Below are 24,058 nucleotides of genomic sequence, written 5' to 3'. Positions count from 1 at the left end.
CAATGTACCTTCTTGTATATATATAAATAAATAAATAAATAAATAAATAAATAAATAAATAAATAAATAAATAAATAAATAAAGCTGAAGATTAAGTAGAAGGTTAATATAATTTATAGTATCAAATGTCTCTAGTCAGTTAAGAGGGCAATTAAATTTTATTTTTGTAGAACGTCTAGTAGAATATGTCAAATAAACTTAAACAGTAATGACATTTGAACTTTTGTGTTTTGAAGCTGAATTGACTGCATCAAAATTTATATGGTAGGTATAATTTGTAATATTTTTAAAGTACAGTACTGTAGTACTGTATATTTGTAGATTTGATATCCATTTAATTGTTTATGTTAAATGAATAATGATAAATATCTATATATTGTATACTAAAACAATTCTATGTGGGTTGATTTAATTTTCTAACACCCTTTTTCCATAAATATTAAATGTTTAGATTTAAATTTAGATTCGGATTTAGATTTTTTTATTTAGGTAAAGGTACATACATTGAGTTACATACATAATGTTAGATTTAAAGATAGAGATAGTACATACAATACCTAAAGCCACTAGTACGCATAGTGTTTTGGGCAAATGGTGACTACAGTATTTTTTATACATCTTATTGTACACATGCATAAATCAAATACAGTACAGTATACTGTACACTTGATAAATGATTTGAGCAGTTTCCTGAGAGATGGTGTTCTAACTGTTCTAACTTCATTCTGTCTATTAGAAGTTTAGATACTGTAGTCAAATTCATTGTTGTCACCACCCACTGACGTTTACCTTATTTCATTATAAGGAGAGCTTATATCCATCTACAATTATGCTTTTCATGTTTTATATTCAGTATCAATACCTTAAGAAGAAAATATTTACCTGAATTTACCTGAGGGCCACTAACACTAGTGGCCTTGACGAGGATATGTCGCCAGCAGCTTGTCAAAGGTCCCATTTGCCCTGATGATCTTTCCAGGTTAGATTTTAAAATTTAACAGAGTTTTGGCATTTAAGGCTTAGGCAGGTAGCGGTTCCATGGGTTTATAACCCTGTGAGTAAAAAAGCACCTCCTGTTCTCAATCCTACATTGTGGCTTGTTGAGCTTGAAACCGTTGCTCCTTGTTTGTGTTACGTCTGACCTTTTAAAAAAATTGTCTGAATCAACATCCATAAAATTGTTCAGTATTTTAGTCTTCTCATATTTTTCATTTGTTCTTTATTTAGGTAATTCAAAGAAGTTTTGGGTAATTCTATGGACCAGTATACTGTACATTAGAATAAGAAGCCAGTGGCTAGTTTTAGCTAAAAGTACATTTAGATCCAGTTCCTAAAAAAATTACTGCTTGTGAATCTGAATGCCTATTCCCCCAACACATACTAGATTTTTTTTTTTTTTTTTTTTGCAGGGATATTCTTGCGCGGGCCCTAAGCCTCTGGCTGGCCACCTAAGTGTTGCTTGTTTGTTTTACTTGGGCGGAGTATGAGTATTTATGACTCGTATGGTCGCTTCAGTAAGATTTTGCCATATGTGTTTACATACTATATGGACATGAGGCCCAAAATGAACTAGAAAATCTAACTAACCATGAACTGTAGATGGTTGTACACAGGTTTTAGGTCAAGTTGTTCCCATTTTTAACTTGTGCCTAACATAAAATAGTCATCCTAGCTTAATACAGCACTGTATATATATATCCTAACCTAATCTAACTTAATATGATCATATAACCTCACTTAATTAACCATTAGTAAGTTTACAAAATATTATTCCTGGCATCTTGGAGAGTTAGTCTAGTTCATTTATTTTGCACCCCATACCCATCTTGTGGGCAGTAGTGGAAAGGGTTACAGAGGCAAATAATCGGCTTAGGGACTGAACCCCACAATTCATTTACTAGGGAAGTTACAGTCTTGATGAGCTAGTTACAAAACTCAATGCACATCATCACATCAACAATGGGCTCAAGACCGTCCACATGTACCGTTTCTAAATTAAGCATCTGACATGTAGAGAGCTAGTGACACAATTGATATGTTTATCCTGCACACTGCCCCCCATCCAGTGGGAAGCAATCACTTAGTTACTACTTACAGTTAGCAAATTGGGGATATTTAGCCAAGATTTCGGGTAGCAGATCATAGAATTTATGAATCGTGTGAATGATGAATACTTTCCTAACCAAAGGACTGTAGGTACATAGAATACAAATCCATATGGATATGGTTAAATAGTACAAAGGCATTTTGACCACATTTTTAATTGTCAAAACCATATATAAATAGGTTAGATTAGGTTGTGTTAATCTCAATTTGGGCTGTTAGACTGGGTAAAGTTAGGTAGGTTTTAAAATTATATCCATTGGCAAATCATCTTGTGTACGATGTGACATGTATTCAGTCCATAGGTCAATGTGGTGCTGAGAGATGGAGAGACCAATAGACTACTGTACTAGCTGAATACAGGAGAAAAATTATTTACTGGTGGATTTATAGATTGTACTTAGCTTACCAATGAATCCTCCACTGTTCATGTATAATTTGTATGTACACTTGTATAACTAAAATATTATTATTATTATTCTATTATGCTTGTACAATTACATAGAGCCAGTTATAACAGTAGATGACTCATATACAAACTTTAACAACCCATGATATATATTAAAAATTTTAGCAGTCCCAGTGACACAGTGGTGCTCTGCCCGGCGCTCTGGGCTGGGTTCGTATCCTGGCCAGGGAAGGATTGACTGGGCCCTAATCCTTAACTGTGGCCTCTGTTCAGCCAGCAGTGAATGGATACCTGGTTGTTGAACAATTTGACGGGTCGTATTCCAGGAAAAAATTTGGATTAAGGATCTGCCCGAAACCCTATGCATAGTAGTGGCTTTACAAGAATGCAAGAACTCTTGTATACAGTATATAAATACACACAAAAAAATTGTAAAGTAGGTTCATTTTGCAGATGAGATCACAACCATTACAACTGAGTGAGGACTGAGCCAAAACTCTGTTAAATTTTAAAATCCAACTGGAAAAGATCATCAGGGCAAATGGGTGGGGTCTTTGAAACCCATTTGCGCCGGCTTCCTGTTCTTGTCAAGGCCACTAATGTTAGTGGCCCTCAGGTAAATTTAGGTAAAAAGTGGTACCCTACTCAGGTAAAAGATTTGGGTAATTCTACGGACCACCTCTCTGTTAACGGCCGGCAAAAGGGTCATGAAGAGAAAGTGCCAAGCAAAACTATGATATAGTATTTACCTAGTGATCGACATTTGTACAAGTGCCACACTATAAACGTTAACTTTCCATGCAGGCATAGAGGTCAGTTATGATAAACGTACCAGAGCAACGTTGTGTGTATGGTGTGAAGATGGTAGAACTTTCCATGTAATGACTGATCCAGCTGTAATGTGGCCCGGGCCGCCTAATACAGACCTGTAAGCAGCACTTTTTAATATGGTTCCTAAGAATGACCCAAAACACTGCTTATAACGTCCCAGAATTACGTAAATAATGACAAAATAAATGTTACTACATATTATTGATAAGGTACCGGTGCTGTAGCTGCCCCTAATCCAACAACATAAACATAATATACCTGAAGAACACAAACACAAGTGGCCTCGACGAGGACAGGAAGCCGGTGGCTTGTCGAAGGGCAATAATAATAATAATATCTAAACCTTTCACATATAATAATAATATTTAAGCTATTTTTTGTATTAACAAGCTTAGGTATACACAGCAATGTGCTGCTATCTTATATGAAAGATTACACAATGTAGATAAAAAACTGTAAGTTCATCTAATATTCCTAATGAAATCAGATAACATTTGTGAATTGAAGAGAATTAGAAAATTATTGACAATATTTACGTGATATTGAGAACTGCAAATTTTGCAAATGTACAACAGTAAGTAATAATAAATTGGTGACCTAAGTTTGTTAAAAAAAAGTTGTGTAAAACGTGAATAACATAAACATTAAATGAAAATAGACCATGATAATGGATTGTGGAGTCAAGACACCAAATTATAACGAGTTTATATAATTTAGAGCCACAGTGTGTACCTACACTTACGTCGCACGAGCTCTAGCTCATGGTCCCCACCCTTCCATCACCCCCAACATGTTTGGCCACTATTTACTTATAAAAGGAACTTATTTTCCAGAACAATTAAGTTCTTCACGTTCTGCAGTCATTACAAATATTTAAGTAAGAAAATATGTTTTATGAATTCTTTATTGTTGGTAATTCTATACAGTTTAAAAGTCAGTGTTGGGTAACTCCCGGAGCGATCGGCGGCCTTCAGACTAGCGTGAGGCAGTTGGTCATAACTCAACACCACCATCACCATCCTCTAATACCAGGTACTGGTACTCGCCGGCTCCGGCCACGCCACCGTCTCACCCAACTCTTACTCTACACTACACACGCACCACTCTTGCGGGTTTCTCATTATTCTTCTGGGGCCGCCGTGGCGACACTTGGCCTCCGGGCACATGGGAAGGTCTGCGCCGCTCTCATCACCTAGTTGTACTTGTAGGGGTGGAGCTTCAGCTCTTTGGTCCCGCCTCACAACTACTGGTGTACAGATTACTGAGCCTATTGGGCCTATCAGCTCTACATTTACCGTATCATATCTACCGGCATTGGGTCCCGGTAGATATCCTCAATACTACTAAGAATAAACAATATCCAAATTGTAACAAAGTTGATGGTAAATTCCTTGGTGTCCTCATTGATAACGAGCTGAATTTCCAGGGTCACATTCTAAATATTGCAAAAAAAGTTTTTAAAACTGTTGGTATTCTTTCTAAGATCAGATATTATGTACCTCGCCCTGCCCTGGTGACGCTCTTATTACTCTCATCTATCCTTATGGTATTTGTGCTTGGGGTTCTACTACTCAAAATCATCTACGTCCTCTAATTTCTCAACACAAAGCTGCTATTAGAACAATATCTAACTCTGGCCCCAGACAGGACTTTGTACCTTAAATCTTTTAATATGTTAGATATTAAATCGCTGTACATCCTCTCATGTGTACTTCATATATTTAAAACTCTGAACTGTAATGTCAATCCTGAACTTTAAACTTCTTAGAAGTTTAACTGAACTTCTTAGAAGGTTCTAACAGAACCCATGGGCACCACACCAGAAACAAATACCTATTTGATATTCCATGAGTACGACTTAACCAAACTAGAAATACTCTACAAATCAAAGGACCCAAAATGTGGAATGACCTTCCTAATCATGTCAAAGACTGTACTTCTCTCAACCAGTTGAAGAGGAAAACTAAGTTCTACCTAATAAACTCCATGTAACCTACCTTACCCCACTAAATGTCAATCCATGTCTTGCTATTTTCAAACAATACTGTTTGTTGACCATGTTGTATAATTGCTGAGTTCTGATTTCTGCCATGTCCCCCCCCCCTTCCCTTTTTTTTCTTGGCTTGGTGCCTGTTTTGATAATTACTTACTTTTCCTTTTTATTCACAATTTGTACTTTAATCTCAATTAGTATTAAGTTTTAGTCTTAAGTGTTTTTCCCCACGCCTTACCCAAAACGCTGTGCGTATTAATGGCTTTAGGTATTGTATGTACTGTATTAGCTCTATCTATAAAGTCAACATTATGTTTGTAACTCATCTTCTATGTATGTACTTTTACCTGAATAAAGATTTTGATTTTGATTTTGATTACTGGTACCAACCCCCATGCTCAGCCACCTCTTGGGTGGCTTAATGTTTATCAACCTTACCTAAATAAACATTTATTTATTATTTATTATAATCACCAGAGAGAGAGATTTTGTAGGGTTAAAAATGGGCCAAAAGTTATGCTTTTTTCATCATTGCTGCTCTTTAAACAAACATATTCTATCCTAACCAAGTGAAAATAAAAGACTATTGTTTTATATACAGTACATTGTACTGTATGAGGCATGTGACATTGTCACTTTAACTTGGGGGACAATTTTAGCTACTACTGTACTTGAAAAATTTGGTATATTATTTATATTTTAAAGATTACTGTTTTTCGTGCTTTTTTCTTTTTTTCATGAGATACAGTAGTTATGATTTTAATTTGTATGAATACTGTATTTGATAAGATGTGTGTTGTGAGATATGTACCAGGCATAGAGGGTCCAAGATATTATTATAAAAGTCTTAGAAGTTTTGAATACCACTTGTGTTTCATTTTACAGAGTACACTTTATCAAATTCCAGTATGCCAGAGTCTCCAGTGCACACGCTTGAGAATAATGACCAACCACTACAATATTCACAAGCAGAACAATGTAACAATATCACACACTCAAGCCCTGTTGAAGATCACCAGAATAAGACAGACCAAGCCAAAAATTGGGAAGAAATAGAAATTGACATAGGATGGGGAATCTTGCGCGGAAAGGCAAGAGGCTTGGGGCCTCGGCGCATGCTAGGTATGAGCAGTATATACTTTCATAGTTTGTCAATCCGTCTACAGGTATATCTACCAATATTTATGTATATTCATCTTTCATGTATGTAAAGACCTAATATAATTACCTAATTGTAGTTACAGGATGATAGAGATGTTTATAATTAAAAATTTTTAATTTTAAACAAACAGTGGTATTGGCACACTGCCCTTTTTGCAATTTATTTGCTCTATCAGCAATATTGTTCCCCCCTCCCCTGCACAAAAAAAAAAATGTATTTGTCAAATAAGTTTCATTCATTGTTTCCATGTCTTCTTGTGGGAGCTAAAAGTTTACAAATATTTTCTTAATTATTTTATTAATTATCTCTTTCAATCATAATCTTGTACATGTATGTGGCAATCATATTACCCCATTTTCTTCTGCCATCCAGTTATATATTTAGAGCCCTCAGCCTCTCTTCATAACACATTATCATTATTATTGAGAGCCACTTTGGCATTGTTTTTTAACCTTGTTTATTTTAGTTATGTTTCTGAGATAATGCAATTCCATCTTGAATCTCATATACTGTATGTCATAACAGTTTTAAGAACATAAGTGTGTAGTATAATATATATTTATTTTATTTATTATACCTGTACTGTACTCTTTTCTTTTTTCTGTATATTGTTCAGTACATTAAGCTTTCTTGACAGGACTTCATGGGTGGCTAGATAATGCCAACACATTTGATCTCATCGCCTCATTTCTTCCTGAGGATGTAAGATTCATTTCCCTTGACTTACCTGGGCATGGTCACTCGGATCATTTCCCTCCTGCCTTTATATATGATCCAAGAGCATATATGGGTTCGGTGAAAAAGGCAATGACTGCCATAGGCTGGAATAATTTTATTCTGCTTGGACACAGCATGGGAGCAGTGGTTGGAATAATGTATGCTTCAGTTTTCCCAGAGGATGTAGAAGCTTTCATCAACATTGATATAATTAAACCCTGGTCATATCCTCCTGAAAAATATGCCATGCAATATAAACAATATTTTCTTCAGTATTTTGATAATGAAAAGAAAGCTTCTCAACCTGCATTGGTATATGACAAGGAAGAACTAGTCAAGAAAACAATAGAAGGAAGTAAATCTCTTGATGACAGAGGTGCTAGAATTTTATTACAAAGAGGTGCAACAAGAGCTGAAAATGGCGACGGTTGGATTCTTACGCGTGATCTGCGAGCCAAGGTGTATTTCGTTGGATTCCTAAGCTTTGAAGCATGGTTGGAGCTTGCAAGAGCTATAACATGCCCTCTTCTTCTTATTAAGGCAAGTTTAGCATTTTAGATGCTTGCAATTATTAGCTATAGTAATTACCCAAATGTAGTTTCAGGGTGAGAGCTATGCTCGTGGTTTCCCCATCTTTTTTATAGTCTTTGTCATGCGACACTTTGATACTACTGAAATAACACTATAAGAAAATATTTTATCAATCTGTATTACAATTAATGTAATTACATCAGGATCTGGGTAAATTTTGCTAAATATACATTTGTTGTTTTTGGTTATACAAGTATTTGATTATAAAATGAGAATATTTCCAACTAATTAAGGGGGCGTCAGAGGATTATAGATGAAAGTTGTTCAATGTCAACCAATATTAATTTTCTAGTTGTATATGAAAAGTGCTTAAATTGTCCCAAGTTTCAGTACTGCAGCATAAATAGAATGTTTTTTTTTTTTTTTTTTTTTTTTTTTCCCCCAACGTTTTTTACACATTTTCAAGTCCACACTTCAGAACACACGTTTCAGATATAATTATTCTGTGACACTTCTCTGACACATTAGCATATAATAAAGGATTTGGGGCTTTAGAATTTCCAAAACATCTTTAGTTTTCCTAATACAAATGTTCAAAGTTCCCATCCAATTTTTTTGCAAATATGGCATGTTTATTGCTATTATAAAATCAATAAATGAGCTTAGAGAAAAATGAAAGCCCCCCCCAATGTAGAGACATGCCCTCCACATATACTGTGTAAGTTTCATGTAAATTGAATAAAAAAGGAATCAGTTTTGTAAACGTTTGTGTCAATTGAAAAAAAACAGAAATGAATAAAGTCTAAGGTTCTAAAATCTGTGGCTGAGGTTGACATCAACCAATTTTCTCCAAAATTGGCATCCTTACAGATAGGCTTACGCACAGTCAGGTGTGTAAGTTTGATGCAAATTGCCCGAAAAAAAATGAAAAAAAAAAGAATTAAAAAAAAAAAAATTTTTTTTTTTTTTTTTTTTCTTAAATTTTTTTTCCAATTAAACTAATTATAATATTTGTTTAATATATGCTATTGTGATAGCAAAGAGTCGTAGCTATGATTTCAGTTGACACTTTTGATTGATAATTGATTTTGACCATTTTTGCATAATTTTCACAACTACTTCAATATTTTTTTTCTCCCTTCCTATTTATGCTACGATGCTGAAACTTGGACCAGATGAAACACTTTTCATATAGAACTTGTCAAAAAAGTTTGATTGAAATCGAACGAGTTTCCATTTTTGCATTTTTGGACCCAGATGCCAACCAGACGCCCCCTTAAGTGCGATCATGTTCAGTTTCCCTTACCAATAATCCTATAGGAAAATAGTTTATCTTTATTATTCACATAATTATACTGTACAAGGATTTGCATAGTTTTGAGTGAATAAGTTTTGTTTTTTTTACTATATTTGACAATATAATTACTATATTTTAAACTTCAATTATGCTTAATTGTGCTAAATTTTCATTACCAAAAATAGTGAAGGGAAATATTATATGTAATTGTACGAGGATTTGGGTGAATGTACTTTTTTTTGTTTTTGAACATATTTTGCTATATAATGAGTATATTTACAAGCAATGGTAGATAGACTGAACAATTTAAATGCCAAAACCATCAGAAGCTTCAAAGCATCATATGACAAAGATTATCAAGAAGACAGGCCACCACGAAGGTAACTTGTCCTGTACACAAATGTGATTTAACTGTAATTCAGTCTATAATATTCTGGATGCTAGACTACAGGGGCTTTTAAAGCCATTACTCAAAACTCATAATTTGTACTTTAACACACACTTATATACTCAATCATTTCAGATTTATTTTCATTTGTTTTCAACTACTGTACTTTGCTTTGGCCCTAAATCACTGAGGAATAAGAGGAGTTTCCCTCTAATGTAATAGAACAAGTGAGGAACCCAGTTTTGTTGACCTTCAAAACTGTGTAGCATTAAAGCTCTCAGTAGTCAATATATTCTTTAACATAATCTTTGTGAATTCTTTATTTTTAGATACAAACCATACAGTATTAAAACAAATTTCCTGCAAAATTTGTAATTCCCTATTCTCATATATTCAATCATTTACTATCATTATCAAAATGAAAATTACAACATCACACTTTTTTTGTTTATTATTATTAAATTTTCATGCTTTTAAAGTAGTGTACTTTTAAAGTACTTATTAAATTTTCATGCTCTTAAAGTACTTTTAAAGTACTTATTTATTGTTTGTCCACTAAATATAAATTTTGTCATAAAATGATATGAACTTGGAATCTCTAGTTGGTAGACATACTTGCGAGTACATACAGTACTGTACTCTGCAAGACTACAAGTGTAGCCTCCTTAACCTTCATGTGTTTATGGGGATTTCTATAGGAACCTAGTGATACTTAATACTGTAGTTTATAGTGGATATTGTAAATGACCTAATAGCAGCAGCAAAAAAAAAAGCATTCATTGCAAAAGAAGTTATGCATTGTAGCACATTAATGTTATTTGTCACTTTTTATTTAAAATAAAAAATGACAAATAACATAAAAACGTTAAAATTAATAAAAATAAAACTTAGATATTACATGGTAGGTCTTATGTTTTCCATCTTCTCTGTTGTTTGATAGCTTCAGGGAGCCACCAAAAGGCTCCTCCAGAAAACCAGCATTGAATACAATAAAACTCTTCTTTCTGGTAGATCCTTCATGGTTCCCTGAAGCTCTCCTAACCCCCTACCAGGTGTGTCGGTTGCAACCCGTTCTCGCAAATTTAATAAGTCAATATTGACTTATTAAATATGTGCATAGGTGACATACTTAACATAATAGATACCCTTAAAAAGATTCATAGAAAACACCGACCTTACCTAACCTTGTTAGTATCTTAAGATAAGCATCTTATAGCTTCGTAATTACAATTATTACCTAACCTATAATAGGTATAGGTTAAGTAATAATTGTAATTACGAAGCAATAAGATGCTTATCTTAAGATACTAATAAGGTTAGGTAAGGTCGGTGTTTTCTATGAATCTTTTTAAGGGTATCTATTATGTTTAGTATATCACCTATGCACGGAGTTAATAAGTCAATATTGACTTTACGAATTTGCGAGAACGGGTTGGTCTGTTTATAATTTATCAGTTCCAGACTGGTTACTGGCTGGGGTAGAAGTCTGAGTTCCTGGGGCAGCATCCGTTACGGGTGATCATATGGGAACAATCCACAACTGGATTGCGGATTGTGGGAACAATCCACAACTCGGTACCTCTGCGAGGAGGCCAGGTTGTGGCTCTGCTTGGCTTTAAGCCACTGAGGATAGCTGAAGGGAGCCACCAAGGTTTTACCAAAAAGAAGCATTACATTCAACGCTGTTTTTTTTTTTTTTTTTTTTTTTTACTCTTTACAGGCAAAGGATGGTCATCATCACTATGAATTACCAGAGAAGAATGAAGCCATGTTGTCAGCATTCAAGCAAGACTGCAAGCATTATCGCTTTTATGAAATGTTGGGAAAACACCACATTCATCTTACACACCCTAAACTTGTCGCTGATCATATTTTGACATTTATTAATGAATATAAATCTATTCTTCAAACTAGTGCTAATCATATTGTGAATTAAGGTTGTGTTAATTGGTAAATACATAAGGCATTTAAGTTTAACCATGAACAAAATCTGTCAATGCTGATCTAGATTATGTAGGTTATTTATTTATTTAAACACTGATTCTCATTTATGCAGTATTATTTGCATATATTTTATGTATAGTTAGATATGTTTTCAGTACCTTGACCATATTTTGTTAGTCAAAATCACAATTATATTAGTGGTGGTGAAGCCGCATCTTCCCATGGATCATAGGTCCAGCAGTGATGCTACATCTCCCCATGGATCATAAGTCCAGCAGTGATGCTACATCTTCCCATGGATCATAGGTCCAGCAGTGATGCTACATCTTCCCGTGCATCGTAGGTCCAGCAGTGATGCTACATCTTCCCATGGATAATAGGTCCAGCAGTGATGCTACATCTTCCCATGGATCATAGGTCCAGCAGTGATGCTACATCTTCCCATGGATCATAGGTCCAGCAGTGATGCTACATCTTCCCATGGATCATAGGTCCAGCAGTGATGCTACATCTTCCCATGGATCATAGGTCCAGCAGTGATGCTACATCTTCCCGTGCATCATAGGTCCAGCAGTGATGCTACATCTTCCCGTGCATCATAGGCCCAGCAGTGATGCTACATCTTCCCATGGATCATAGGTCCAGCAGTGATGCTACATCTTCCCGTGCATCATAGGCCCAGCAGTGATGCTACATCTTCCCATATATCATAGGTCTGATAGTGATGTCTCATCGTCCCTTGCATCATAGGTCTGGCAGCGATGCTACATTTGACCTGAAGAATGCTTATAACACCACCTGGAGATGCACTGTTTTATTTTCCTTCTGATATCTCTGCTGTCATGGTAATGACTTCTCTTCCCTCCCAACACCAGCTCTAGCTCACGATAACGTGTCATCCTGGGCCAACAGTCATGGCTTCACGTTCTCTACAACTAAGACTTGTGCTGTGATTTATACTCGGATGCATATCATTCGCTGTCACCAATTATATCTGTGTATAGGGATCCTTTCTGTGTAGGGATACTGCCAAACTCTTGAGGTTGATCTTTGACGCCTGTTTGTTTTGGTCACCCCTATGTAGTTCACCTCGGAGTTGAATGCTTCAAGGTTCTTACCTTACTAAGTCTTGTCCAATACGTCCTACTTATTCCTTGGCCCTTCATCGTTTTGATGCTCGGCACTATGCTAGATTACAACTCGGCTCTCGTACCTTTTGTTCATTCCTGCCCAGAGTTTGTATGTCCATACTGCCTTTGCTAACTCAGTCCCTGCAAACATCCTCACTCCTGCTTGTACCATGCTTTGACCACTGCTTCTCTGGAGGAACTTTTTCCCTCTCGCCACCTTCCCTTTCTTGCAAGGTTGGCTCATAGGCAAGATTCTCTCTCGGTTAATATTGGCACACACTCCTCTTGTGTTGTTTCTACCTTACCCCAATATAGGGGACCACTTGTAAACTTTTGCATGACCCTGATTTGCATGATGAAGGCTTATACTCTGTTTTGAAGTCTTTTCCTTGAAATATTTTTTCCTCACATTCCATTGCTCTGTTCACAGATAGGTTAAAGTCTGCCAATGGTATTGGCTACATCTGTATTCTTCCTGATCAAATGTGTGTGTGTGTTATCTTTCCCAGGAGACTAGCATCTTCATGGCAGAACTTGATGCAATTTTGTATGCTTATCAGTAGCTGGTTTTTCTGTGTCAACATTCCTTTGTCATTGTGGTTGACTTTGTGCTTTCATGGCTCTGGAGTACTGTAACTGATCTTGTGGTGATCGAAATCCAATACCGACCATTTCTTATCTCTAACAGATACGACAGTTGAATGTTGCTAGGTTTACCACCACACCAGAGTTACCTAGAATGAGCTTGCGGACAACACTATTAAAGAGGCCATTCATGCTTGCAACATTCTCCAGAAAAGGATTTTCATATTTCTATCAGTCATTCATTCTGCAACTGTTGCCCTAGTATTACAGATAACAAACTGCATGCTCTTAAGTGACCTTTCCCCTTGGCCTTCCTCCTATCATCGTAATAGATGATGGGAAATGGCTTTGGCTAGGTTGCTAATCAGTCACACCCATTTAACTCATGGACACTTGATGGAACATCCTGATCCCCACCCCACTTATGGTGGGATAGATGATGATTGTTTTACTTAACTAATATCCCTCGATAGAATCCTTGGTAAACCTAATACCTTTGATGTCGCTTGCCCTGTGTCCCTTTATTTTCGTATTGGCATCCCAAGTGACATTTAGCGCCTTTTGAATATCCTGCAACACAGATGATTACATAGTTTTTAATTACCTGTCACTTCAGTGGTGCTATATAGCCATACCAATTTAGCCCCTGATCATTGCTTACATACCACCATTATAGTTCTATGCACAGCTGGAATATAACTAACCGGAAATCATTTTGATTTTTCATAAACCTTTGTTGGCTTGAAAATATGAACCATGTTATGAATACTGTTTAAGGATTCCCCCATATAGGGGGTAATTTTATTAAATATATTGTATTGTAATCCCTCATGTAAAGTAGCTAAAAGACAATAGAGTTCAAAATTATGAAGTTGAGAGCACAGATCATCAGTACTGGCTTATCTCTGTATGTGCAGATAGGTTATCAATAAGCAGCCATCTTTTTTTTTTTTTTTTTTACAAATGGTAGTGTGCAGATAGCTTATGTCTTGTTCATGTATAGGCATTAATGAATAGCCCAGTAAGTTATATACAGTTTTCTAACATGTTATATATCATGCAAGCTACATAATATCAGAGTGGAATTAAACAAAATAGTGTAGTTCAAAATAATTTATTATGTAACGAAGAATTAGAACAAAAATTTGACATATGTAAAGCACCTTGACAATTTTTTGTTAATAGAGAAGTGTCACATACAAATACATATGAATACACACTAACACAATGCCATTTATTATCTTAAAAATAAAATAAAGTACTAAATTTTATTAGATATAATAAACTTAGGATAACCTGAATTATATACTGTATATACAATACTTGGCCAGTGTGCATTATGGTCTCTGATCCTCCACAAGCTCTTGTACAGCTTCCCGTGGATAAAGACGGCACCTCATGGATATCGGTCTTGATGCTGAAGTACAAGACAATGAAGAACATTGCCACAAAGTCCCATTAGCAGAGTCCATAAAGGTAAAAGAACATGGTATGAAGAAATATATGTATTAGGATTCTCTAACTTGAGGCAGAGTGCAACCATAAATGCCATTTTAAGAATTACAACTGACAGTGGCCATACTCTCTGGAGAAATGCAGAGATGCGCTGACGGGCCGTGCGATGGTGAGATCCTCCAGCCCTGGCAACTGCTGTCCTGCACTCATTTATCATGTGAATGCTTATGTATATTAGCAAAATCGCATCATAAAACCACATTGGAATAAATACAATGAACCAATTCCACTTTGTTCTCTGATCCAGTCTGAGAGCCAGCAGAATGAGGAACACCAGGAGGAGGAACCAGGTGAAGAGTGCACGATGCAGCATCGCCATTATTACAAATCTTCACCCACTACACAATTCAAAGATATTATTCCATCTATTTACCTTAATATTCAAATATTTTTAGTTGTACTGTACTTAGTCTAGTGACTTTGATTTAACTATAGAATATAGTACTCCATATAAATCCAAATTTTCCCAAGAAAAAGACCAAGTGAACAAGGAAAATTTGAGAGATTTTTGTTCAATTTAAATTAATTGTGCCGATTCAAAACGGCAAACCTTATTAGATTTTCAGTTAATACCTGTGCAGGTTTTAAAAATTCTTACTATAATTTAATTGTTATATATTAAATTATATACTAATACATTTAATTAGTAATGCAATTATAGCACAATTTCATATACCTTGATTTACATCCTCACATGAGAACTTTCTAAAGTTGTATTCATGCTCTCCATTTACGAGTCAATATGATGCTGCTATTGTGTTTGTCATCACGTTTGTCCCATGAACAAAGTCCTGTACGTGTATATCTATCAGAACCAACATTAACAATCTGCAAAAGAAGATAAAGTTATCAGATACTATTGATTTTAATTTGGTTTGTAATTTAAGTGCATTTTTGTATAGACCCTTGGGTGATATCTGGGGCACACCTCACGAGCTTCAATCGTTATATTGAGGTTATCTTGAGATGATTTCGGGGCCTAGCTTCCCCGCGGCCCGGTCCTCGACCAGGCCTCCTTTTTGTTACACATTCCCAGGAAGCAGGCCGTAGCAGCTGTCTAACTCCCAGGTACCTATTTACTGCTAAGTAACAGGGGCATCACAGTGAAAGAAGCTATGCCCATTTTTTTCTGCCTCCACCTGGGATTGAACCCGGAACCTCAGGACTACGAATCTGAAGTGCTGTCCACTCAGCTGTCAGGCCCCTTATCGTAGTGGAAAAAGCCTTGCAACCTACAGTGACATGTGGTAAAGTGCCTCCTAGCACTCGGGAAAATAGAATCCCTAACCCCACTCGACTTTGAAGTAGCCATAGACAACATGCCTCTGTACCAGGAATTCTATATTCATCAAGAATTGCAAAAAAGCACATTAACTGGCCCTAAACATCTTTTGGAGATGGAGCCTAGATACTGGCATTATTCCTGACATACTTAAAACAGCCGAGATTGTGCACTTCACAAAGAAAGTAGCAAAGCTGATGCAAGAAATTATTGCATAGACCATGAGCTCTAACATCGCACATCATAAAAATCTTTGATGATGTTAGCTCCTGCCCATAGTGTTATTGCACACAAAAGGAATTACTGGCAAGGTACGGAGATGGATCCTTAACTTCTTAACAAACAGAACCCAAAGTGTAATAGTTAACAAAGTAAAATTTGAATCATCCACCATGAAAAGCTCAGTTCTCCAAGGTACCGTACTTGTTCCAGTGCATTTCCTCATTCTTGTCCTCAAATCAGACAGGCAAGGATACAAACTACAGTGGTGTCTCGGTTAACGAATTTAAACCGTTCCGGCACCAATCTCGTCATGTGAAACGCTCGTCTTGAGAAACGAATTTCCCCATTTAAAACAATGAAAATAAAATTAATCCATTCCACCACCAAAAAACATCAATATGATATTCTATTTATTTTATTTTTCATAGAAAATGGAGCAGCTTACCTGACATACATTGAACAAACCTTGTGACATTTTTCTTTTTTCAAATTTATTTATATTTATATATATATATATATATATATATATATATATATATATATATATATATATATATATATATATATATATATAAAATGGAGCAACCTACCCGACATACAATGAATGACCCTTTGTAACATTTTTTCTGTTTTCATTTTTTCAAATTTTGTGTTTAATTTCTAAAAGACTAAACAATGCTTTGCAACATTACAGCAGTCACCCCTTTACATCCCAGCATCATTAGCATCTTTAAAAAAAATATTGATTTGCATCGTTGGAGGTGTCCAAGAATTTGCGAGAACTAGCGGAACGCTAGGAAACACCACATAGTTTTCTCGTTAACCGAAGCTCATCAATCGAGACAAATTTTCTGCGAGTGGCTTGCGCGTTACCTGAAATGCTCGTAGATGGCGCCGCTCGTCACCCGAGGTTCCACTATATAGCACTGTATCATCCTTTTACAAATGACACGAGAATTTTCAAGAGTGACACTATGGAGGACACGGCTAACCTCCAATCTGATGTTAACCAAGTCTTCCAATGGGCCACAGAAAATAACATCATGTTTAATGAGGATACATTCCAGGTACAGTACTACACTATGGATAAAATAAAAACATCAAAGCAGAAACCACATATAAAACATAGGTCAAACCACTCTATTGAAAGAAAAAAAAGCCATGTAAAAGATTTAGGAGTAATAATGTCGGAAGACCTTACTTATAAAGAACACAAAAATTTTGTCACAACTGCAAGAATAATGGCAGGTTAGATACCTATAACCTTCAAACCTGGAGATGCCACACCAATAATGAAACTTTTTAAGACATTAGTGCTCTTAAGAGTGGAATATTGTTGCACACTGCCCCATTCAAAGCTGGAGAAATTGCTGACCTGAATAGCATGTAAAGATCTTTAACTGCTGGAATCCACTCAATAAAACACCTAAATTATTGGGAGCGCCTAAAAAATCTTTAATCTGTATTCTCTAGAGCAAAGGCGGGAGAGACAATTTACATTTGGAATATATTAGAAGGATTGGTTACAAATCTCCACACAAATAACACCACATGAGACTAGAAGGCATGGAATGATGTGCAAAATAGCCCCATTGAAAAGCAGAGGTGTAATAGGCACGCTGAGAGAATGCATTCAACACTTTCCCTACACATATGGGGCATAACTGGCTGACCTCTTGAAGTGTTCAAAAGAGAACTCTATAAGCACTTTCAAAGGATTACTAATCAACCAGGCTGTGGCTTTGAAGCACCACACTAACCTATCGTTAGTTTAAACAATATAAATGTAGACTACATCCAAGTTTTAAAATTATTCTAGGTTGAGCATTTGGGGACTCCAGTGCTTTTTAAATTTTGGGGTGGGATAAACAAGAAATATCAGAGCAAAAAATGTGCATAAACACGTTTGAGTATCTGCCAGACAGACGAGCCCCCCCCCCCAAAATACAAAAGCAATGCAGAAATTATGTTTATGAAAGAAATAGATTAGGAGCACATGATGACCAAAACAAAAATGGCCGCTGGTATAAGGAAAGACAAAACAGAAGAGATTACTGTAATTTTTATGGTTTAGAAGAGGAAAATATTTAGAGTGGTTTTCACAACAGGTTGGCAAAAATATAGAACATGGTAAAAAATCATGTTGCTAGAATTAAGAATTTGAGCATCAGTAATGAAATCTTTAGGAACAGTTACAGTCCTGGAAGGTCAAATAAGGGAATTATACAAAGATAAAAAGTCCTGGAGGAAGTTTGCCTGTGTGTATGTTGATTTAATGATATCAACATGGTCCCCACCTTATAGTGGAAAAAGATAATTTTTCAAGGGCTTTTTTTTCTTGGATGGCAATGAGAGTATTTTGGATAACCTAGTGTTTCTAAAGTCTGACCAATAATGGAGGTATGATAAATTAAAGAAGCCATGAGGGGGGTTGCCTTGAAAAGAAATACAATAAGAAACAATCAGGTATCACCTAAAGAAAATGGAAAAATTGCATTAATCACTTGTATGTTATATGGTGAGCGAACATACCCATTATCCTAGGTATCCGGACCAAGATAACTGCTGTAATGTTTGAAGGGTTTACCTGGAGGAAAGGAGGCATGAAACATACAAGACAACTAATATTAAAATAAAAAGCTTACTTGTAAGGCAGGACAGTGACTCATGAGAAGTGTGAGGTCCTGCTTAGTGAGCCACGCCCCACACCCTTCAAGGATCACTTCCTCTAGCACAGGCAAGTGCTTCTCCAGCCGGAAAAAGGGCGATGTAAATACCACCATGCGATTCTGTTAACATTTATTGGAAGATATTGCGTTGTTAATACAACTAGCAATTATTATACTTTATAGTACATATTTATAAATTTACATACTTAGTCCAGTTGTAGGTATTTAATCAGCCAAGAGTTGTAAAATTACCTAACTTTTGACAAACAATAATGGTCAAAGTGGTAATGAACTTCTAGAGCTTCATATAAAAGTAATAATTAATATGCACAAAAGATTTTAAAGATTACTTACTACTGTAGCCAGTATTTATATAATTTCATTAATTGACAACAAAAAATAAGGAATTTTTAGATGCAAAAACAAAAGTCTAACCTGTGGCAAATTAAAAAGACAGGACCCACAGAGAGAGAGCTTCTTGAGGGAAGCAGGCAGAGCTGAGAACTTGGTGGTAGAGGCATCAATGAAACACCGGTGAAGGTTGAGCTCTTGAAGGTGTGGGCAACGCCGTTTCAAGCTTGTCAGAAAGGCTTCAGATATGCACTGTGACCCTAGGATTGGAAGCTACATCATATGTACTGTATTATGAAAGAATATACCCATGCTATAAAGTGAAGAGCAGAATACTTGTATTTGTAATTAAATACTAAGTATGGTAAGTTAAGAGTTTAAATTGTTTCACAACAACTGGAATCAGTTATTTTTTAACACACAAATACAAGAGAAGACGTGAAAATACATATTGTATTGTGGATTATGTCCCCATAGTTGGGGACAGGAAGCCTGTTAGGCTTATCAAAGTTCCTCCAGATTCCCTGGAAGAAGGAGGGTATCACAGAGTCACCGGGGCTCGCTCAGAAATTGTGTTTCATTACAATCAACGCTAGTTTTCTGGGAAAAGCCCCTTGCGGTACCCTGAAGCTATCTACCCAAAGAGAATGAAAACAAGGGGACTTACCAGGGAGGAGGGAGCATCGCAGATATCATAACAAAGAAGAAACCACGGGCCTTGACACACGACCCAAGGCCACACAAGGCTGATGAAGAGGAGCAACATTAAAATAAAATACCTGGCTACTAGGACCCTGTTTGATCACCAAAACCCCCGCAGCCGAATATCGGCCCAAGACAAACTGGCAAACACAGCTGAGAGAGCGGCAGACTTACAAACATCATTGGCACGAGGATAGACCACAGGCTGGCTAGACGTAGCACTGCGAACGACCTGAGAAACACGAGCCATGGAACAGGGGACCAGGGAAACTGGATCAACCCACAACGAGTCCTCTGAAGCAGAAGTGGTGGAACGAAAGTAGCAGTGCAGAGCCGTCACCGGACAAAACATGTACACCCCCAGCCGAACCAACCAAGCCTCAATCACCAAAGGACACCCTCCGGAAGCCAAAGCAACTCATTATTTGCCAGAAAAGAAGGAACCAGCTGCAGACAAACAAAGTGACCCCCAAGGCCGAAGAAACAAAAACCACAGCACTGAAGGAGAGCATGAAGCTCACCCACTTGACAACCAGAGGCAACAGAGATAACAGAGCCTTGAGAAAACAATCACGGGCCAAAGAGGGCACCATAAAACGAACAGAAGAAAAGAACAGTCCTAAGACTAAGCAGGCTCAGGTGCAGGTATTTTCCAGGGTCTGCAAGAAGCACAGGCCCTGGAATTACTGCACTGGATCCTTGATAAGAAAACAGATCTCCCTGTTATCAAGAAGGGAAGTCTCTATGTATAGAAATGAAAGAAATGGAATCATGCAGGCGATGAGACACAATAATGTGGCTAAAGTATGTTGACCAGACCACACACTAGAAGGTGAAGGGACAACGACGTTTCGGTCCGTCCTGGACCATTCTCAAGTCGATTGTGAATGTTCAGGAATGGTCCGTCCTGGACCACTCACAATCGACTTGAGAATGGTCCAGGACGGACCAAAAATGTCGTCCCTTCACCTTCTAGTGTGTGTGGTCTGGTCAACAAACGGAAACATATGAAGAGAACATGTATAAGGCCAACCTAGGCCATCGGAGGCTGACTTCAGCATGCCCTGGTTAGGTCATGTGAACCCCAACGTGCCCCGTCGGCCAAAATTCACACCTAACCCCACGGAAGACCGAAAGCCAGAAACAAATGGACTAAACTAGGGTGAGGACCACCACAATCAAGGAAGCCCTCTAATGGAGCGAACCTTGAACACTACAGGGAAGAGAACCCTGACAGTGTAAGGACAGTGCTAGGGAGCACAGGGAAGAAAACCCTCTGCACATGCAGCTCCAAGTGCCCTATACTCCTGGCTCGCACAGCACAAACATGCATTGGAACAGCCTCAAAGGCAAAATCTACCACTTAGCTGAAGCAGGAAACACGAGCCAGATCAGCAGAGCAGACAGCCAGGGCACTTGCTACCTTCAGCCAGAACTAAGGGTGGAGCAGCCAGCTGACCCAGTCTACCTTCCTCCTGCAAAGAATGGGGAGGGGGGGGAGAAGACAAACGAGCCAACGATAGTTTCATGAATTTTCGATCGTTTGATTACATTGTTGGGAGAAGTTCTTTTGGTGGTTTTAAGGCATTAACATTTCCTTATACCCAGCAGTAGTCGTCTGTTTTATTTCACTGACTTTGTGGATGCTTTCCTGATGGTGGTGGTGGTGGACATGATTAAAATTCACTTACAATTTTATCATAGTGCCACTGCTCTCTGCACCTCTTTAGAGGGAACCTGATTTTGACTAGTAGTCCTCAGTAGGCCTAAAATAACTCCGTGACTCATGGCACCTAGTAGTTAGGCGCTATATCAACATTGTAGCTTCAGGGAGTTACAAGGGGCTTCCCCAGAAAAGTGATAAATAAATGTTCAAAAAAAGGCAAAAGGGATACTGTGCCAAGATTGGTAAGACGTGTTAGTAACAAGACATCTAATACTGTATTATTCTTCCACTTCATCTTGCCATTGGTAGGCCATATTTTGATCATGGAGTAGTTTCTGGGCACCATACTACAGCATGTACATAAATGAGTAAACATCAGTTTGGAAATAGAGTTGCCGATTTATGAAACAGATTACCAAGTATAGTACAGTACAGAAATATAATTAATGTGAGATCATTGGATTGTTTAATCATTCATTAAACATATACAGGTACACAAATTTAGTTGAGATATAAATAGGAGCTGCCTCATTAGGCCCAACAGACCTGCTATTCTTATATTCAGGTGCCATTTAGGGTATTTAGTGTCTAAGCTACAGTTATTTTGTATTGTACATCATGCACTTGCAAGTTCACATTAAATAGTATTTCAAATTCTCACCTTTTGGATGAACTCTAAAACTAGATTTGACGAATCCAGTCACAGTGATGGTCAGGGTATGTGAGCCTATAAATCGTATAAACTTGTGAAGAAACTGCAGACTCAGCGGCACCCGACCGAAATTTACATGCCGCCATAGAGATACGTCGGCAACCAAACGTGTGAGACGGGGATGAACACTGCAAAAAAATTCAAAACAATTTATTGTATACATTTAGTGGTATATCATGCAAGAGAAAAATGATATCCACATGCTCTAACCATATTGTATGGTTTGGATAAAATGATGACCGAGGATATCCATTTTCCTAAAAACTAAAAAATTCCACATGGTCTCTTGGAGGTTTTCATTTGGGCTTGGTCTTCACTTACTTGTCAGGTGCCCCTGGTTCCTTTCATGCCATCTACACATTCTCTGGAATTTCACTCAGAATTGGTTAGACATGGATGCCATTGCATTACTTTATCCCCCCCCCCTTCATTCCCAGATGGTGTTTTGGTCATTTTCAGTTCCTTGGAAAGACTTTACGGATCTTCAATTTATCCTCCCTCTCTCCTTTCTCAATACTGTACTTGCAATCCTAGTCCAACTCAGCAGATGCCCATTGTTTACTAGATAGTTTTGAGTCAGTCTTGGCTTGTTTTTCTATATTTGCAGGACACTTACTAGCACTTTCTGATTCACCCACAGTTAAGGGATTGGCTAGGGTTTAAAATAAGTAATTTCTTCAATCACTTTCCAGTTCTTCTGTTTGGGGTTAAACTTAGCACCCAGAATCTTCATATATGTATTCTGATGGTCCTTTTTCATCTCAGGGTTCTGGTGTACCTCAACGACTGGCTAGTTTAAACCATTAAATCAGTCGTTAAGCTTGTCCAAGTCATCAAGAGTTGTCCATTGACCAGAGATTTGGTGCTTATCCAGTTGGCACAATTTGTGCCAACTGGATTTATGCCAACATCTCAACCAATCTTCTTGATTGTTAGTTTGCCTTCCTCTACTGTAGGCTTAGTACCTCTTTCCCCTAGCACTACAACTTTCTTGGATACCCTCATGTCAAGCTTGGCCTCGGGCCTGGCTTGAGGAGTAGAACTCCCAGAACCCCATCAAGCAGGTATGCCTTCAACCCTTGAAGGCACTTAAAACTCAATGAACAAAGTGTAGTATATTTGTAGCTATTTAGTATAGTGTAACTTAAAACTCAATTAAATGTTTCACTTTCTTCCTCAGCTTGTCAATCTCCAACTTAATGTTAAGCAAGTTCATAAAAGGCTTGAGGCGAAGTCATGACGTGCTCACAACACGAACAAGTGCATACACATCACACACTGATCAACACACCTAACCCATGATATCTTTTAGGAATGTGTAAAGAATAATAACTATTGTGAATGTTACATTTCTTTTACCAAACATAAAATATATAAGCCATAAAATTAACATTCTAGGATGAAAATGCAAGATTGTAAAATGGCGGTCTATGAAATAACAGGCAGCCAAGCTTACCTGCACAAATTGTAAAGATCAACAGCATACAATGGGGAGAAGATTTTCAGCAGGACAGATTCTGGCAGGTCCAGTAGGTTGACACTAGACATCGTATTTCCTTTCAAGGCATATTTCCCTGTAACTATTCAGAAGCATACTTCATCATATCTCCAAGCATATCAAGTTGCTCAGCCAGAAGCTTCCGAAGTGGTGAGCAAGCAAGGTTGTGAAGGTGGTCTTCCTGCCGCAGTCTTCTTCTTCTTGATAGTAGGTGCAGTTTGCATGAAGGATTTGTTCTCCCGATGACTGCCTCCCACAGTTTCTGACGGAGGAAGTCGCCGCTCCAGCTCGCCCGTAAACAACTACGAACTACGGCCCTAAAATGATATTAAAATATAAATATATATAAAT

General features: G+C 37.2%; 3 protein-coding genes across 18 annotated transcripts in view; 1 reads left to right on the top strand and 2 right to left on the bottom strand.

Moving 5' to 3' along the window:
* LOC123758783 (serine hydrolase-like protein) overlaps window positions 1-4,542 on the bottom strand; it is an 18,851-nt gene extending 14,309 nt beyond the window's left edge. Inside the window, exons 1-3 of one of the 12 annotated variants that reach the window (XM_069334646.1) lie at window positions 3,602-3,695; window positions 3,345-3,438; window positions 883-1,142 (exon numbers count right to left, since the gene is read on the bottom strand). The gene's annotated coding sequence lies outside the window, so the exon portion shown is untranslated. The other 11 variants (XM_069334651.1, XM_045743468.2, XM_045743467.2 and 8 more) reach the window with 11 other exon arrangements.
* LOC123758781 (probable serine hydrolase) lies at window positions 3,765-14,318 on the top strand. Of its 5 annotated transcripts, none has more exons than XM_045743460.2 (4): window positions 3,765-4,375; window positions 6,244-6,458; window positions 7,136-7,755; window positions 11,152-14,318. In XM_045743460.2, exons 2-4 carry the CDS (start codon window positions 6,245-6,247, stop codon window positions 11,365-11,367), a joined length of 1,050 nt encoding a protein of 349 aa, XP_045599416.2. In that variant the 5' UTR covers window positions 3,765-4,375; window position 6,244; the 3' UTR covers window positions 11,368-14,318. The 5 variants fall into 5 exon arrangements, with proteins under 5 accessions (XP_045599416.2, XP_069190745.1, XP_045599417.2 ...); XM_069334644.1 differs by having other exon boundaries at window positions 4,075-4,220; XM_045743461.2 differs by having other exon boundaries at window positions 4,232-4,375; window positions 6,222-6,458.
* On the bottom strand, window positions 14,189-24,018 carry LOC123758784 (F-box/LRR-repeat protein 12-like). The gene is made up of 5 exons (XM_045743472.2): window positions 23,666-24,018; window positions 22,159-22,337; window positions 19,214-19,389; window positions 18,755-18,898; window positions 14,189-15,433 (listed from the first exon to the last, which is right to left on the bottom strand). Exons 1-5 carry the CDS (start codon window positions 23,755-23,757, stop codon window positions 15,323-15,325), a joined length of 702 nt encoding a protein of 233 aa, XP_045599428.1. The 5' UTR covers window positions 23,758-24,018; the 3' UTR covers window positions 14,189-15,322.
* Between the last annotated feature and the right edge of the window lie 40 nt (window positions 24,019-24,058).

Source organism: Procambarus clarkii, chromosome 31 (assembly GCF_040958095.1).
Source record: "Procambarus clarkii isolate CNS0578487 chromosome 31, FALCON_Pclarkii_2.0, whole genome shotgun sequence".
Classification (NCBI taxonomy): Eukaryota; Metazoa; Arthropoda; class Malacostraca; order Decapoda; family Cambaridae; genus Procambarus; species Procambarus clarkii.
Note: the sequence above shows the minus strand (reverse complement) of the source record. Positions and strands in the feature narration are given on the sequence as shown.

Coding starts and splice junctions, on each gene's coding strand:
- LOC123758781 (XM_045743462.2), top strand. Junction 6,459..7,135: donor GGGGCCTCGGCGCATGCTAG/GTATGAGCAGTA, acceptor CTTTCTTGACAG/GACTTCATGGGTGGCTAGAT. Junction 7,756..11,151: donor GCCCTCTTCTTCTTATTAAG/GCAAGTTTAGCA, acceptor TACTCTTTACAG/GCAAAGGATGGTCATCATCA.
- LOC123758784 (XM_045743472.2), bottom strand. CDS start 23,757: ATGTCTAGTGTCAACCTACTGGACCTGCCAGAATCTGTCCTGCTGAAA. Junction 22,338..23,665: donor GATCTTTACAATTTGTGCAG/GTAAGCTTGGCT, acceptor ATTTTTTTGCAG/TGTTCATCCCCGTCTCACAC. Junction 19,390..22,158: donor TTTTAGAGTTCATCCAAAAG/GTGAGAATTTGA, acceptor TTCCAATCCTAG/GGTCACAGTGCATATCTGAA.